Raw genomic sequence first — 17,983 nt, 5'->3', positions numbered from 1 at the left:
GTCTGCCATGCAAAAAAATGTGTATATGCTGGACAGGTTAGGACATGAACAAGATACGCATTAAAGAATTAAAAACTGGCTAGCTAGCAAGTTACTAAACAGCAGCACTGAATAAATGTATATCAAGCAAGGTGTCCTGAAGATCACTTGTTCATTTGATCTACTCAGGTTAGTCACCTAAAAGAAAACAGAAAAATCATTTCTGATAAAGATATCTTGATGATACAGAGCAGAAGGGAATGGTAAATAATGAGGTCTTAAAGAAAGTGTAGATAGATGAATCTTGTGTAGGGATAGAATGACGAGTATTTTACAGCTGCTGCAGCTGCTTTTGGTTACTGCGTCCAGAATTAAAGATGACTACTTCTACATCGGAAAGAATCTGTAAAAGTTCCATGAGGATGATGAAGGGATTTGGGAACATACTTTGGAAAGAAAAACTCTTTTTCATGAATGAGAACTCAGTCTATTTTGTTTAATAGAGAGAAGATAAAGGAATGAATTTGTCTGAACTAAAAGTGACTTAGAGGAATTTTCTCTCTAGCAGGCAGCTTCACAGAGGCAAAGGTTTTCTGTAGTAAAAGTGAAGAATTCTACTTGTCTTCCAAAGCTGGGAGCCTTCACTGCTCTCAGGGCCTCTACTGCTCCTGCAGAGAAAGTTGCTGCAGATGTTGGTCCTCTTTTCCTGAAGGATCTAGATCAGAGGCCTGCTGGTGTGTACATCAAGTTGAGGACTGCTTTTCTCATGAAGCATTTTGTATCTGCCTACAGTTGGATGACATTTGCCACTTTCTCTGGATATGAACACGTTCTGTGTAGCATCTTTGCAGTCAGCTTTCCAATTTACTGCCCCGAACAGCTTTGTCTCATCAGCAGTCTTTGTTACTGTGCTATTTTTATGTGTTCTGTATGATTTGTGAATATTTACAACAGCATCAGCCCTAGCACGTCTTTGAGGTCCTGTTAGTGACCTCATCTTCATTCTGTCGGTGAGAACTGACTGTTTATTCCTACCTTTTGCTTTCTATTGTTTAATCAATTATTTGAGTGCATAAGAGGACCTTCTATGCAGCTTAGTTCCCTGAAAAGTCTGTGGGAATGGATCTTGCTGAACGTTTCCTAAAAATCCTAATAGACTCTATTGACTGCCTCATTTTTTTATGTTGTTATTGGTTCAAAGGAGGATTTGGGAAGCATTGCTTCCTGGTACAACAACCATATCCAATCTTCAACATTGAATTATTCACGAATTTACTGATTTTATTCTTGACAGTTTCTACCTGCTTGACAGTATTGAGATCAGCCGCAACTGCCATGTAGTTCTAGGCAGCGACTTTTCCTTCATCCTTGCACTGTTTGCTTAAATAGCTGAGGCTCTGTTCTACAGATGACCTGTCTGTGGCTGTGTCTGACTGGACCTTGAGTTTATGGATTGATGTGGTGAGTTTTAGAGAAACATTGTTAAGAGCTAATTAATTTGCTCATAAACTTGTCATTCCACTGGAAAAAAAAATAATCTGTGTTGAAAGTAATATTGTGGCTGCTTTATATTACTAGAATAACTTCTAACAGGTGCTGTGCACTCATGCCCTTCTTCTAATATGAAAGCAAGATATTTGAAGAATGGGATTATTGAATAAGGCTAGAAAAGGTCTGTCCTCAAGTGGGAGGGTAAAAAGCTGAAGAGCATTTTCTTCCTTCCCCACTGAAATGAGAGATGATCTGAGCTGTCAGATAAAAAGGAAAACCATTAAAAGCTCACTGCCTCATTTTAACGGGTCTGTCAGTTTTAGTTCCGTCTCTTAATCTCTTCTTCAGAACAGTAGGAAATCAGGCAAGATGGAAACTTTTTCAGTTGCAGAACATTTATGTGACAAAGTATCTAAAAATAAACTTTAAGGCTGACAATGGTGATAAGGAATGAAAAGAGTTCCAGATTCTAGACTGGAGATTTCACTTGAGGACATCGCATAAACTAGATTTGCACAGAGCAAACATCTTTGAGAAAATAGTTCTATTTCTTGCACACTTTCTGTTTAAATACTATGTGAATTCTAGCTCTATTTAAAGAGCTCATTCTCTGTGTTACAATGCATAACAGAATAGTACTCTCGACCTACTTCCATGCGTGCATATGTAGTTAACAGCTCGATGCTCCAGGGAATCAAAGCACTTGGCAGAAATAGTCCTCTCAACTGCTTGGAGTGTATGCAGTGCAGCATTTAACGTGAGATGTGTTGTCTCTAATTTCCTGATTAAAGTAACTCCTATTTGACAAACAGCCACTGTGACTTTAATAGGAGAATGGGAGCATGTTGCAGGGAAATCAGGTTAGCTAGGTGAGTGTTCTTACTGGGCAAACTGGAAAAACAGACGCGTCCCTGTCGTTCTGAAAATGGTTGAATTACTTTTCAGAGATTCAGTGTTGGTGTTAGTGTTTTCCAGTAAACAAAGGCATTGTGGAAGGATATGAATCATTTGTATCATGACATATTTTGTTACTAAATACTTATCTCCTTGGCTGATCAAAGTTGTAGTTTTTTCCTAATGCCAGTCATACTTGCCTGAAGGTTTTATACGCAGAATCAGTGTGATAGCTGGTTTACTGTGAAATGAAACATTTGGGTTTAGTCATCGTTCCAATGTCTGTCTGTTTGTTGGTACCCACATTAGTAGAGGGAATAATAAACTGTTTTTCTAGCAAAGCTAATACTGAATGGGCTCCAGTATGGGTTTTTTGGCTTTCTTTGCTCTATAATTGAAATGTGAAAATGTCTTTGAGTTGCTCTTCTGTGACCAGTAGCTTCTATACTGTGATAAGCTGTGAATGATGGATTACTCTTTGGCTCATCCTTCAGCATGGCAGAACTGCTGCTCAGTGCTGTCCTGTAAGCTGATTGTCTAACTTTCATCCTTTTTTACATTTTCATTTCCATTTCATTGCAGCATCTTTTTTCAGGTGATCACCTCTTCTCAGCATGCACGTATTCTTCCACATTTTCCAGTCCTTAGTGTCTCCTCAGATTTAAAAATGGGAAGGTTCAGTATTTGTCCACTTTGGTTTAATTATTTCTCAGAGAGCAAATCTCTTTCTTTCCTGTAGGAGTCTATTTGCCAGTTTTAGAATAAACATAGGAGCACAAACAGAATCAGCTAAGAATTATTTTTCACCTATTTTTAGTTGTTTATTTTCTTTGCTCCTGGGTTGAAGAGCAAATTTAGTAAATATTTTTGTCTTGTTTCATGCAAAGGATTTTAAATGTTACCTTGTCTTCTTCCATTTACATATTAATAAGGTTCCTTCTCTGTGCATCTGTGCTCAGCAAGGAAGCAGTAGTACTGTTCTTGCATACGGGGTTTCTGCTGAGCCTGTACTAGTGAAAAGGTCAGGATTGTGAATCTTGAATGCTGGTAAGAGAGTAATGGCTTTAGTATCTTCAGGGGCCTGCCTGAATAAATGTAAAGATTTCTTCATTCTCTCAGCCCTTATAGCTCTGAAGGAGGCATATTGTATAACATACACGTGCCTCTCCCTGATACTCAATAAATGAGTAATGAATTTCCAAAAATACAGTTTTCAGTTAACACAGAAATTCCTTGTATAATGTGATACATCCTAAATGCTGCAGTCATAGGAATATTATTACTTTCAGACTTTCATCCCTGTAATAAATTTAGTATGGAGTTTTAGATTATGCTGTCACTAAAATTATTCAGCGACTAAGCATGTCGTAAAATACCTTGTTGCATGAGAAGTCTGCATCAAAGTATGGATGTTTTCTTGAGCCAGTCTGTTTTTCAGACACCGTGTAAGTCTTTTAACTCTACTAAAATGGACTTCAGCACAGAGCTGTGTCTGTCTCAAACACCGAGTAGATTCCCTAGATCCTTTCTATCATTTTGGTAGCGACGCAAAGATAAGTATGAGAGCGAACAGGCTTGTCACTCTCCCCTAAAAGACTTGTATTCAATTCCTGTTACATTTTCCTTTTTCCTGGGACACAGGTGCTGGATATCTTGTATGGCTGTTAACAAGCATTGTGCCAGTGTGCCTGTTGCTTTTTCAGAGGAGTGAGTGTTTCCTGTGCCAGGAAGCGTTATTACTGGCAAGAGAGACACTGTTATTGCAGATGAGAGATGGAGATCTGTAGAGCCTCTGCTCATACCTTTTCCACTGCATTGCTGTGAAGTGGGGGGATGGGGGAGTGAAAGCTCTGGAAATGGAAGGCCTTTGTATGAGGCAGACGCTAGAGAAATATTTTTCATGAGCTCTCTTTAGTCTCTAATGTAATTGTAATGTTTAATTTCTGATGTCATTGACTTACTATGGTAAAGGCAAATTGGGAATGTGGTTTTAAGCTGGTATTTGCTAGTTAGTGTTTTGCATTTTGTTGTTTAAAGTACATTTGAACCTTCAAGTATAAGCAATCATTTTCATGCTTATGAGGATGCAAAATGATGAAAAAGATTTCATTCTGGAATTTGAGATGTACTCTCTACTCTTCCTTTTTAAAAAACTGCTGGGGCTCATAGACAGGAGTTGCAGAAGTCCCAAATCTGAGGTTTGAAATTCAAATCAGCAGTCTTTCCATTCATCTTTTAAATGCTACCTATTTGGAATTTTTCTGTCTACAGAAGATTCTGATCTTGGGAGATTTTCTGCCATTAATTATTTCAGAGAAGAATTTCTGTCCATCTCTGGATTCTTCATTCTCTTCCCCAGCATGCAGGCAGTTCTCTATCACTGACTTTATTTGAGGAGACTCTGTTGCTTCTAAAGCATTCACTTTCTAATGATGTTGTACTAATAACCGCATAGTAGTTCTTCTCTTCAGAAGACAGATAACTATTATAAAGACGTTTTAACTCTGTGAGTGAGATCTTCATTTAGTTAAAATGATTGAAAGTAGGCTTCAAGTCAGAATCTTCATTAAGTCCCATTTATGAGACAGAGAATATTTAAAATCTCAGTTAACTGGAGTATTGTCATTGGAGATTCCCCAAGAGCTTAAGAAAATAATAACTTAAAAGACTGCAACGTTGTCGCAGGTTGTCATGGGAAGAATCCCATTCTCTTGAAATGACAAAGTTACAATGACTGCAGTGGCAATAGGGGATTTGGGATTTTGCTTTGTTTTCGTATTTCACGTGGAAAGACAAAGTTAATGCTCATCAGTCCCTTAAAAGAATAAATCTTAAATAATTAATCTTAGACCTATTATGGTGGTGTCTATAGGCAGCATCCTTTTTTTCAGGCTATTTTGGTTAATTACATCATATTTCAGCAATACCAAGTCCCAAAGGTTACTTAAAACTAAAAAAGTATAATTGGAAATGTAATATGCATAAAGCTTCAAAAATCTCTTTGCTTTGGGCAAATACAGTGAAATCATGTAGATTTTAAAGACTTCATTAAAAAATAAATCTTTAGTTGCCAGGATTATGGTGCTTTGACTTAACAGCAGAATCTTTCCCAGTTTGATCTAATTCTTGTGCAGGACTGAAGTTAGTATCCAAGTATCTGATAACAGCTGCTTGTGAAGATCAGATTTTGAGGACAGACCTAATGGAAATGAATTTCAAAAAGCAAGCAGATCAAGCACTTAGGGTTTTTTTCATAGTTGTTGGTTGCTTCAAAGATTTGTTAATCCTTTTACTGGGGCCCTCAGACATTTTTCTCTTATACATCCTATGCATAACGGTGTCCACTAATTAATTTGAAATTTTTTTTTTTTTAAACCAAATTATCCAGTACTTACTGATTTGTAGTTCTGTGGATGACTTCTTCTTACGAATGTTTCAAACTTGTCATCTATTCTTCTGATTTAATCAGCCAATTAATGGTTTACCAGTTTACCCACCCCCGACCCCAGCTTTTTTTGGGTGAATACTGTCCATAATAAATTTTTAGTATCTTTATTCCTTTGAATTTATCATATCTTCTGATACTCAGTTGGAGACAGATCCTTCAACACATCCCCTGTTAGAAATGGTTCCAGCAGGATGACAGCCCCTGTGATTCTTCTGTAATAAAGCAGACACAATGAAAGCTCATGTGAATTTTCTGCTATAGTTTAAATACAACTTTCCTACCTTGATCATATATTTTCCAAGTAGAGGCTTTGCATGCCTGCTCTGGATCTGTTTGAAACAGATTTATGACTAGTTTTAACATGTTTAGGAAGTTGATTATGAGAACATTTCTTGACCTTCCTTGAAATTCCTTTTTATATTTAACATGCAGAGTGAGGATTTTTTTGCACCCTCCCCATTTTCCCTTTTTTGCCATAATTTCAACTTCTTTCACAATCTCAAAAGCATATCTTTTTCTTTCTGATAACTTTTTTTACTTTTTAATCTATGTCAGTTTTGGAGGCAGTTTGTTCCGATGTGTTGGTTTCGCAATAGTTATTTTCAAACTTGTTTGGATTAATTTATGGCTGTTTTCAGCAAATTATTAGCTATTGCTTCCCACAACAGAGAACCCCCGTGTGTTGATAATTCGCTATTTATTTTTCAGCCTGGATTTTTTTTTTAAGTAAAGTAAAAGTGTTATAATATGAAGAAATCATAAATCAAATTATTATTTGTAATTCTGCATATCTGTTTCTAAGTGGAGCTGGTCTTTCAAAAGCAGAAATAATATATCTCGCAGGAGAAATAAAATATTAGGCATCTATAAAGTGCTAGATTTTGGGAACAAATAGATAAAGACTCATGATGATTAACCAGTGGATGGTTTGAATTAGTCATATGAAATATTAATTTAAGTGTTGAAAGTAATTTCTGTTCATTCAATACTTAGTAGCTAACAAGTAATTTTAAATTAACTTCTTCCAAGAGAGCATCGTTTTTTTCCAGTTCAAAGTTTTGTATTTGCTATTGTGCACTTCTAGAATTATTTTTTTATGCTTTATGTTTTACTTTTGTGGCTAGAGCTGGTTTAACTAGAAAGCAGATTGTAATGTTTCATTAATTTTTTTCAATAATTTGTGTGAACAGTCTTCTTGTATTTGCTTGACCACTGAAATTGAGCAATGGATTGGGATTATTTTCACTCAGATTCTGACTAATCCTATCTAACATACTTCAAAAGAATGGTGAGCAATATAGAGAAATGACAAAGTCACAGTTTAGTTTTTCACAAAGCTACAAATGTATTAGGAAATGTATGGGTGAGTTGTTTATGAACAGTGACCTTTAAAGGGATACTCAGGTTATATTCTTTACAGAAATCTCTTCTGGAATCTTTGCAGAATTCCTTATAAATATTTCTTTCTTAGTTTTTGCCCATCAGAATGAAAAAGGAAAGGTGGTTTAAAGACTTTAAATATGTTTTAGCCTCCATTTCCACATTTCTGGCAGAAGTTATTTGCAATTACGTTAATACTGTTGGCTGGAAAGGAGTCACATCTCTTTTTGTGTCACAATTCTTCTTACCTTTTGAAGAAGCAGCTTAGCCACCTTTGCAGTGCTCTATGGTAGGTGCAGGTGGATTTGGTTCCCCAGCGTACCTGACAATGTTTATTCACAGTCCCTCTGTGCTTCCATTCAGTGAATTGGCAATCTTGATTTCATTCAAGACTTAAAAAAAAGAAGATAAGCATGGTGTTCCAGTTTGAAACATTCTCATCTGTAAACAGTCTTGGGGCAAAGCAGATTTTCTGATTCCTGTGGCTTGTTCCTCCCCATAGCTCTGACCTTGTGTTTTTGTTTTCCCTGGCTGTAAGCTTAGTACCTTGCTTATTCTCTCAGGATGTCTCTCTCTCTCCAATGTCAGTCCTGCTGCTGCTTATACTTTCTCAAGTTTCTTCAAATTCTTAACATCCTCTGACATCTCTTTAAAAACAGTATCTGTCTGTTCTCAGAGAAGTAAGGGGGAAGGAAAGGTTGGTTATTTTAGTTTTGTTTTTTAAGAGTAAGAAAAAAGTAGTATGTCAGTCATACCATAGGAAAATGGGTCTTGTTCATTCTTCAGCATAACGAGGACACAGGAAAACTGTTTCTGATGAAATTTTCAGGCTAGAGTAGTTCTCGGTGGTTTTCTAACAACCAACCTTAGGTACTTTCATGATGTCAGAATCTGTTTTTCCAAAAAAAACCCAAGCATTTTCCCCACAAGACAAACTAACCTGGTTTTTATATCATATTTGTTACATTGCTAAAGTTATATCATGACTGACCTCAGCAGAATTATCCTTGATTTAGGTGAAGGGAAATTGCATCCAACTCTTTTCATGCTGTTTGAAAAATAAAAATTTACAAATACAGCATCTATGGAAGACTGAAGGTGACCTGTAGATGTTTTCCTGAGTGCCCTAAAAGCCTGTGCAAGAGTGGTTACAGTTGCACTCCCTTTATTATTTTAGCCTGCATAGTATCACATATTCTGAATAGCTCATTGATTAGAACACGTTTTGATAATGCCAGCATGCATTTTAAATATATGTTGACTTTTATTTTTTCTAGGCATACTCTGTCTATGATGAAGACATTGGCTATTGCCAGGGACAGTCTTTCCTTGCAGCTGTGCTTCTACTTCATGTGAGTTAATTGCAAAATGAAAGCTTTGATATTTGAAACCAAAGCAGCTTTAAAATCAGTAGTACTGTAACATGCTATTTGACAGATATTTACTGTCATTTATTTGTCTGTATTCATTTTCCTCTTGTTGCTTTTTGGCAAATAGTGACTAACGGCTTCTATCTTTATGAATGTAGATTTTCTTTATCTAGGAGAAATCCATTAAATTGTCACTACTTCTGTATCAAAACCTGAAACTGATTTGTTACATATTAATATTTTCTTGTAATTTAGTTGTCACGTAGGTGAACTCCCTTTGTGTTTATGGGGAATTTAACTTCGGGAGATATTCTCAAAGTAGCTAACCAGAGCAAGTAGTCTCATTAATTTTCAGTGAGACTTTTTCTCCTAGGGACATTTTATAATATCTTCTGAGTGAAAGCTGAATTTTAACCTTGATATTTTAGCCTGTAACCAAAAACTGTACAAACTTTGATCTGTTGCTTCCTATATATACATGTGCATGTAAGTATAGAGATAAATACACAATTTTTATATTTGGAAGATGCTTTAACTTTGATCTATCAGTGGAAAAGCAGCAAATTCAAGTAGTGTGGATATCATAAAGAATATCTGAATAAACCACTCAAAACCCCAGCAACAGACTCTTGCCTGCTTTTTCTGTCAGGCTCTAATTAATAAATTATTAATCATAGTTGAAATGCATTTCAGGTTGTGGTTTTGAGTCAGCTGTTGGTAGTATGTATGTTACACATACACTTCCTAAGGCATCTAGAACACAAATTCAGATTAAGTTGTAATTCCTAGTGAGATCTGTAACTCCTTGAAGACTTAAGGAGAATGATACACAGTGACAGTGTTAAAGAGAAGCTTTAGATTCTTTAAGGACAAGCCTGAATTAGTCACCTTGCTGCAATCCCACATATACTGCAGATTAGCTTATCTAAGAGTTCTTTTGCAATTAACTTTTTACCCAAAGAAGGATTTTTATGTTCCACTGGAAGAATAAGCCATTTCCAATACCAGAGTTGTTTAGAAATGAGTGGGTGTCACGTTCTTAACATTTGACTAATACTACAGCTCCTCTCACTGAGTTGTGTGCTGTCATTACTATAGAGAATCACCTCTGGTTTTGGTGTTTCTGGAGTTAGAAGAAATTGCCCTGTACACAGGGAATACTAAATGGCAATTACACTCATTTTAATATGCCCTTTATAACATTTGCTTTCATAATAGGATATTAAACTGAAATAATCAGAGAAAGGGGGGAAGGGAAGCAGTCTCAATGAGCTCATGTAAGTTGGGAGCTTCCCAGGATGTCCTCCAACTCTTGTTTTTCTCAAATTCTCCAACCAATCAGTATGTTGTGAATGCATGCAAGACCCTCTTTAATTCTTCTATCTTTGCACGGATTTCTAGACCCCCTCCTTTCCCTTTTTTTCTGGGACAGGCTATCCTTTCTCTTCAGTGTAGATATCTTTCAGGAATGGTTGGGTAGCCTGAACCTCCATCCTGGATTTTTGTGATTTTGCTGCTTTGATGAATTTCCCATCAAAGGTGAGCAGGTAACTTCTAATCACAGGGGGACAGTATTGCCAACTCTAATTGTTCTACTGTAAGTCTCACAGTATTTGACTTTTTTTCCTTGTTGTCTACTTTTTGGAGTCATTGCTGTGTATTTTAAAAAATGGTAAATTTCTGGCTTTTGGAATTCCAAAGAAAAGATAATAAAGGCCAAATATCCAAATGCTAAAAATCAGACTGGAAATGCCAAAATTATGTGTTTTGCTTAAAATAAATTAAATAAGAAATAAAAACTTGAGTTATGATTTTGAATTCTTGGGGTTGGTAATATTGGAGAACCTCTATCCACTGAGAGCAAAGACTTGGTGGCCTCTGCCTGTAAACGACTTTGGCCTGGTGCTTACTTCTGTTCCCACTCCCTCTCCCTGGCTTGGGGGAGGAATGATTGTCGATGCACATGTGTCTGCATGCAAGGTAGGTGTGCTTGTGCATGAGCATCTGTCATTTTATTAGAAATAATTGTTACTTTACCAGAAACCCTGAAATTTACATTCATCTTATTATAGAACAGATTCAAGCCTTTTGGTCAGGATAAAACTATTTCTTCCCTTGACTTTATCTGCAGCTTTTATCTGCTGTCAGTAGGGATCATTCCATCCAGATAAAATTGTGATAAAGAGCTTGGAGATTCCTAAGAGCTTGTCCTAGGCGAATCTAGCCTGGACAAGTAGCTAGCAGCTGATCTGGCAGTTCTTTATACTAACTAGTTACTTTAATTTATGATGTCTGAAAATGAAAATGAAAGTGTCTACCCATGGCCCTGGAAACAGGCCATAATGATAGTCTGAACATAAAAGATGAAACCCTGGAGGTAAATATCAAGAGACTAAAATTCTCATTGAAGAAAATACCGAGCTTTTATCTGTTGCTGATATTTGATAAGGGGTTGGCAAGAGTCTGAATGAGTGAATACGCTAAAAGGTCAAGAGTTGTCATTCCTGATGCTCAATAATTGTTTTCATTTGTTACAATCTGGTGCCTGCAAAAGAAAGGTTGTTTTTATTGTGATTGAAAACCTGATTTGGGGTCTGCAGTGACTCTGCTTGTGCCCATCTTATTATTGTGTTACCTGAAGGCATGGGGGAAGTGGGGGAGATGTCTTACCAGTGGAGGTTTCATGATATGGGGTTTCCCACAAATTCAGTGTTCAGTGGGCTGAAGCCAACAAATGTAACTTTAGAGTGGCTCACGTAGCTTGTCTTTTAGTACCACCTTCTAAAACTCAGTTGGATGAGAAATTTTGGTCAAAATGAAATAGAGATCATGGAGATGGGGCTTCTGAAAAAGTCACGATGGTAATAGATGGGATCAGCCCTCCTGACCTCACAAGTAGGTTCTGAAGGCAAAATTTGTAATTTTCTTATTCATCATGGGAAACCTGACTTTAGAGAGTTTGATCTCCTGGGATTTGGATGAGAGTAGATAAGCATTACTCTCACTAAGTGTTGGTTATACCTTAGTTCTCCTGACTTTTTTCCCTTTTAACCAAGTCTCTCTCAGTTGAAATCACTATGATGACTTGTTGTCTTTTTCTTTTCTATCTTTCTTTTAAAAAAATTGTTGTTCTGTAGCTGAGAGTTGTGTACTGGTTGTTCTCATATCTGTTTGGCGGAAAGAATACTGATGACAGTTGTGCTGCTGTAGAGAGGTATACTTACATGAACCTATGATATCATCCCACATTTTCGTCAAAGAAGGTCTTACAGAGCCAAATCAAGGTGCTCATCAAAGAGACTAGTTCCCTTGAGATTTTAATTGCTTAATTCTACATTCAAAGTGCTTTGCTGAAAATTCTAATATATCCCTGTTTCTGAATTCATCATGCATAAGTGTGTGTATTTGTGTAATGCATTTCTAGCCTCAATTCAGTTTTTAAAATTATGTTTGTGTATTTTTCCAAACAGATGCCGGAGGAGCAGGCATTCTGTGTGTTTGTGAAAATAATGTATGACTATGGCTTGAGGGACCTCTACAGAAATAACTTTGAAGATCTCCATTGCAAATTTTTCCAGCTGGAGAAGTTAATGCAGGTGGGGCCAGGGTAACAAATTCTTCTACTTTCATAAATGGAAATAATGGCACAAAGAAGAGATTGATGCTTTGCTTTGGACAATAAAACCCCTCTCCTTTTAGAGGTGGGGTGGAACCAAAGCAGAGAAGTTTAATATTGGGATCCAAACATCGTGAGTCAGATTTATTTCTAATTTCTTTTGTCTTTCATATACCAACCTTGCTGCTAATCTTTGTAACCAAGCAGAGTAGGTGTCTAGTTTTTTTCCTCTCTCTGTTTGCTTTCTCTCTTCCCTATTTTGTGGTGTTGGTTAGAGAGAATGTCTCTCTTCTATTAAGGCCAGAGTATTTTTTGGACTGCCACCATCAGTGTCCTACTTTCTATGAATTATGTTGATGGTTAAGAGGTCAGGAAAATCAGGACATCCTGACGCTTATGAAATACAAATCAAGTGTAGGTCATTTTGTAGCTTTTACTGTGTTTTCAATACGTTGCTCTTTTTTCAGACAGCATTATTTCATAGTCAGAGCAACTGAACATAAATAAATGGCTCCAAGTTTTACACATTGTTGCTCTGACTAATGAGTTACTAACAATTCATTAAGCTTTGACCTGCACTTCTATTAGCATAGCAAAAGCTAGCTACTGAAGTCAGTTGTCATAGGTGACCATATATACCTCTGAGAGATACATTAAAACCAAACAAAACAGACCACCATTAATTCAATAATCTTTTTTTTCAGATGTCAAACTGTGCGTGTTTCCTACTTGATGGAGTAGAATTGCTTACTAATTAACTTGATACTTCGGCATGCGGTCTTTTCAATATTTGCATATGTTAACAAATATTTTTACTTTATTAACTGAATATGAATATATCATCAGTGTACAGTAGGATTATCAGTGCTTATTTTGTGTTGCTTATATATGCTTCTAGTTACAGAAATTGTCTGATGGAGTTGTGGGCTTTGTTGCTTTCAAGGTCTGCAAGGTGATCTCCTTGTTCTAGTATCCATTGGTTTTTATAGCAGAAGCATTTATAGCAAGACACAGTAAAGGAATAACTTAAAAATATACACTGTGCATGACGTAGATTTCACAACAACTGTTGCAAGATTTTGTAATTTCTCAGTATAATCTCAGTACATTACTTGATACTGTGATAGAATCCACAGTGGATATCTTACTAAAAACTGTAACCATGGGCACTGAAATTTATGAAGAAACATATTTTCATTGCTCAAAAGAAGCCAGGATTTCTCTTTGTTGTGTTTTCCAGTGTTTAGCAACCTGGTACTTACTGGCAGTGTACATGAAGAACTCGGATAAATGAGTAATACTGAAGCATTTATTTTTCCCTTTACTCTAGGAGCAGTTACCAGACTTGTATAGCCATTTCTCAGACCTCAATTTGGAAGCTCATATGTATGCATCCCAGTGGTTCCTCACTCTTTTTACTGCCAAGTTTCCACTCTGCATGGTCTTCCACATCATTGATTTACTACTTTGTGAGGTAAAAAAAAAAAATAAATCTTGAATCAGAAAGCCCTTCTTCCACTCCCAAATGTTTCTTCTTTTTTTTGTTTCATTTTGTTGGAGTCATTTACTGTTTAATTTCAAAATGTGTGTAACTAAATTATGTAGAAACCATGGTTATATTGAAAAGAAGATGTTCAGTGAAACGCTGGTTTGGTTTTAAAATTAGAATTGTGGATTGCCTCATTCTTTGCTAAAGGATCTAATTAGGGATATCTGATGCACACATCTGTTCTTCATTTAGTTTGTTAAATAATTTATTCAAAGTTAGGAATTCTAATTTCTTGAAGATACCTAGTAGTAAAAGCCTAGCAGGCTTTTAGAGGGAAAGCACTCCAAATTGTCTGATTCAGAGTGCCCAAAGACAGTGAGGGTATTACATGTTGCTTTGGTGGCCTGATATTAAACAAATAGTGAGAACTGCCAAACAGCACAGCTGAATGAAGCTCTTTCCTTTTGTTTTTTACCCTACTATTCCAACTAAGGAACACATTACTCCAGATACAAAACAATCTGTTTCTTTATTGCAGATATATCTGCACTTCCTTAAAAAAACCAGACAGAATAGATTGATAGTCTGGAATATTTATTTTGGTAAATACTAGTACTTCCTTTTGTCACCAGAAACTCAGAGCTTCCGTGGAATTAAAACTGTTTTTGAACCTGCCGCTGATTTCCTCTCCGATTTAAATGGGTCACAAACATAAAAAAAGAAGAATAAATAAAGTAATTGAGAATTTTAAATGCAAAGGGCTTCATGAGTATGAAATACTGTTGGTTGTAGTTCACTCTGCTAATTTTTATTGTGAGGTATTTTACCTGCAAATTTTCAGGCTTGCTGCACACGCCTTGGTAGCATTCATTATTAAACAGTGTCCACCACTCTTAACTCAGTATTTTTTTCCTTAAGAGTATTGTTGCTTCTGCATATTGGTACTCAGTTGTCAAAAAGAGGCAGGTTAATACCACCAGGTATCCAAGTGAGTGCAAAAGTTATTAATGGTGAAGTGATTTCACATTTTCATAGAAATATCTGAGCTTTATTTCTTTCACAGTGTCTTGGTTATTTTAAGCAAGCAAATAGAAAAAGCAGAAAGGTTGCTAGTTTTTCTGCTCTTTGTCCTCCTCTTTGGTCGTGCAGTAGATGAATACAATCCCTTGATCACTTTGGAACTGTTAGGGAGTTAATATTCCAAATGAGCCTCTGGTGTGGATTTGATCATTCTTTGTCGGTTCAGTTTATTACTTCGTTCTGATCTTAATGTACACCTGCACTGAGAAATGACCATTTTAAGAGAGAGTTTGTCAAGAAGTACAACATATAATTTCATAGTGGTGATTATTGTGATAGCAGCATAGTTACATCCTGACTGAACCTCCTGCGCTCTTTATTATATTAAGCTTGATGATAAAATATGCTGAAGAAGTCTTTTAGTCATGGTGAATATAGATTCAATATTTAGAATGAAAAAAGAAACAGCTCTTAAAACATTTGCATTCATCTCACATCTGGCAGTGTTTATCTCGGCATGGCTGAAGGAATTACTGTGGGAAAGAAGGTGAAAGAATCCAAGGAGAAGAGCGCAACACTAGAGTCTGCTAGAAAAAGGGAAACTTGTTAGCATTTGTGGAGGGTAATCATGTAAAGCTAAAGAAGCGTCTTTTATGACAGCTAAAAATAAACCAGAAATGGTAAGAAAATTGATTTCAAGTGAGAAGATAAATACAGATATCTTGAGAAGCAGTGGGGCAGTGTGTAGACGACATACTGAGGCAACAGCGTAGACTGTCAGAAAACTGCTCCTAAGATTCATGGGTCAACCAGTCTAAAGTAACAGGCACTTCTGAGAATTGTGGGAGGGGCAGAGATTAAAATCATATCGAAATAAAAACCTAGTTGGCCCTCATCATAGAAGGGAAGTAAAATCTGAAGGCAGATGGCTGTAGACAGAATAAGAAAGAAACCGTTCCTTAATGGAGGACTGAAATCATACTGTGAAGCTGTCTGTCCAGTCAGCCTCCAGAAGGAGTAATGGAGCAGTCAAAAACAATTTTTGTCTGCATTGAATTGTCCTTTACTTTATCTCTGAACAAACAGCATGCCTGTAATTCCAGCAACTGGAAGGAGAAAAAACAGTTGCAGTTGCTAATAGTGGAACATATTCTTCTGCAAAAAAAATCCTCAAAAAATCGAGAAGCCTTTGAAGTGAATTGTCTTGTGTTTTTAAAAACAAGCTTCCAGCCTTCTCATTAATTTGTCATAGATACAGATGAATTTTAAATACCCGTCAACTTCCTTCCTGACTGGGTTTTCTCTACATCCCTGTCCTGTCTGTTGCTGACAAAATGTTTACATCCTATGCAACTCTTATGAATGAAAAATATTGGGAAAATTAAAACTGTTAAAGCCATTGCTGAATGGATGCTGCCAACTAGTCATTCCAAGGGACCCTCTTTGGTCCCCATGCAAATACTTGAAGTATGGATGAAGAATTTGTGTCAACCAAGAGTTTTTGTATGGGCTTGTTTTTTTTTAGTTTTTCACTGTGGCTGGAAGAGTGAAATGGGTCTTTATAGATACTCTTTAACTCTCAATCCAGAGAGGAAAATACCTGTTGGAAATCCTGTGGTTTTGCACCTAGCCAGGGACACACGTGTCCTTCCCTTGCATGCACGATGGAACAGTAGCACAAGCTGGGGAGTGGACCTCCCGGGCAGGAGCATCTCCTATGAAAAAGTAGCTAAATTTATGATGGGAATTAAGTTTTATGGAGAAATTTTTAAAATCCCATCAAAGTGAGTGCCATTACAGTCAAGGTCTTTTCATCATTCTTGATAGAAAGAACAATTTTATTTAAATTCATATGAATTTGGGACTTGCCGTGGCCTCTATGTAACCAAATTCTTTTATCCTATTGTCCTTCTAGGACTTTTTTTTTTTTTTTTTCAAATTGTCTCCAGGCTGTTGAGGATGTGATTCAATCCCCAAATTACTTAAATTTTCAGTGGCCTTAGAATATTGCCTCAGTAACTCTGGGACAGAATCTGTCCCCCATCCTCATCTAGAAATAAAGTATTTTGGAATTCTTTGTCTTTCCTATGACAAAAGCTTGAAGGAGATCCCGGGTTTGCAGGCAGTACTCCACAGTACCATGGTGGCTTGACTGCCTGTAATAGAAACCTGTTTGGTCCAGTTGAAAGTTTTCATGGGATTACAGCAAAGTGCATGTTTCTGAGTCTGGCTACACAGATAAATTTTAACATGTCAACATCAGCTGAAGATCTTTCTACAGCGTTCCATTTAGCTGCCCGTTTCAACTGCTTCATTTGTCTCTTCCCCTTTTGCTATTTCTGTTTGCATTGAATAACAACATTGTTGATGAAATTCAAAGTTGTATTTGGACTTGTCAGTCTTATCTATCAATATGACATTATGTTATTGAACACTTTGTGAACCTGCTCTGTTTTTGTTCAATTTTAAATTATTTATTTAAAGTCATGATCAGAAATAGCGACTCATCTAGGTAGAGCACGTGTTGCTTAGGTAAAGCTGTCCCCGGTGCAACAACCGAACCTGGGTTATGCTACAGAATATCAAAGAATTGACTTTTAACTTCATTTTGCATTTTAAAATGTTCAATTTAAAATGAAAGTCTGTGTTTTAAAAGCACTAAATAAGTGACCTTAATTAGGCACTTAGAAAAAAACAACCAGTTGGCAGACAATTTATAAGCATTTTTAAAAATGTCATGATGTTTTTCTGCTTAAAAAATAAAATACTTTAACCGTTATGATATAGAGATTACTGCCACAACTAAAGGAGGTTCAGAGCTGACACTGTCATTCCATTATTAACTTAGAATTTTGAGACACTATTGGTAACCTCTGTTTTAAGTTGATCTGGCTATTTTTGTGTGCAGTTCTTGGGGATATAAAATACTTAAGAACTGTTCTTCTCTCCTTTTAAGGAGTATATAAAAAACCCTACTACATGCTGCCTTTTCTGGGCTGGTACAGATATTTGTATATTTTAGTGTCAGTAATTACATAGTCGTATTACAAAAATTGATAGTTTGACTACTAAGCTGCTGTTCTATGATCAAGACTGAATAGAAGGGGGTGCAACTGATTATCAATTTTGATTATGAAATAATTTAAAGGTTTCTAATATAGCTGATAACAAAGTGAAACTACCTTTCACAGGACCCCACAGCAGCCCGGTGGAAGAAGTGGGAATTAAAAGCTAGATACTGTCATTCCTTGGCCTTTATTTATCAACTTTTGCTTTTAGAACTTTGTATAAAATGA

General features: G+C 36.4%; 1 protein-coding gene across 10 annotated transcripts in view; it reads left to right on the top strand.

Annotated features, from left to right (window-relative positions):
• RABGAP1L (RAB GTPase activating protein 1 like) overlaps positions 1–17,983 on the top strand; it is a 263,849-nt gene that overhangs the window by 141,512 nt on the left and 104,354 nt on the right. For all 10 annotated transcript variants that reach the window (XM_074877053.1, XM_074877048.1, XM_074877049.1 and 7 more), the window contains 3 exons: positions 8,470–8,544; positions 12,033–12,158; positions 13,509–13,652. In XM_074877053.1, coding sequence (XP_074733154.1) covers positions 8,470–8,544; positions 12,033–12,158; positions 13,509–13,652 — 345 coding nt within the window. The remainder of the gene's footprint in view (positions 1–8,469; positions 8,545–12,032; positions 12,159–13,508; positions 13,653–17,983) is intronic.

Source organism: Strix uralensis, chromosome 8 (genome assembly GCF_047716275.1).
Source record: "Strix uralensis isolate ZFMK-TIS-50842 chromosome 8, bStrUra1, whole genome shotgun sequence".
Lineage (NCBI taxonomy): Eukaryota > Metazoa > Chordata > Aves > Strigiformes > Strigidae > Strix > Strix uralensis.
The sequence above is the reverse complement of the archived record's forward strand: the minus strand, read 5'-3'. Positions and strand labels throughout refer to the sequence as shown.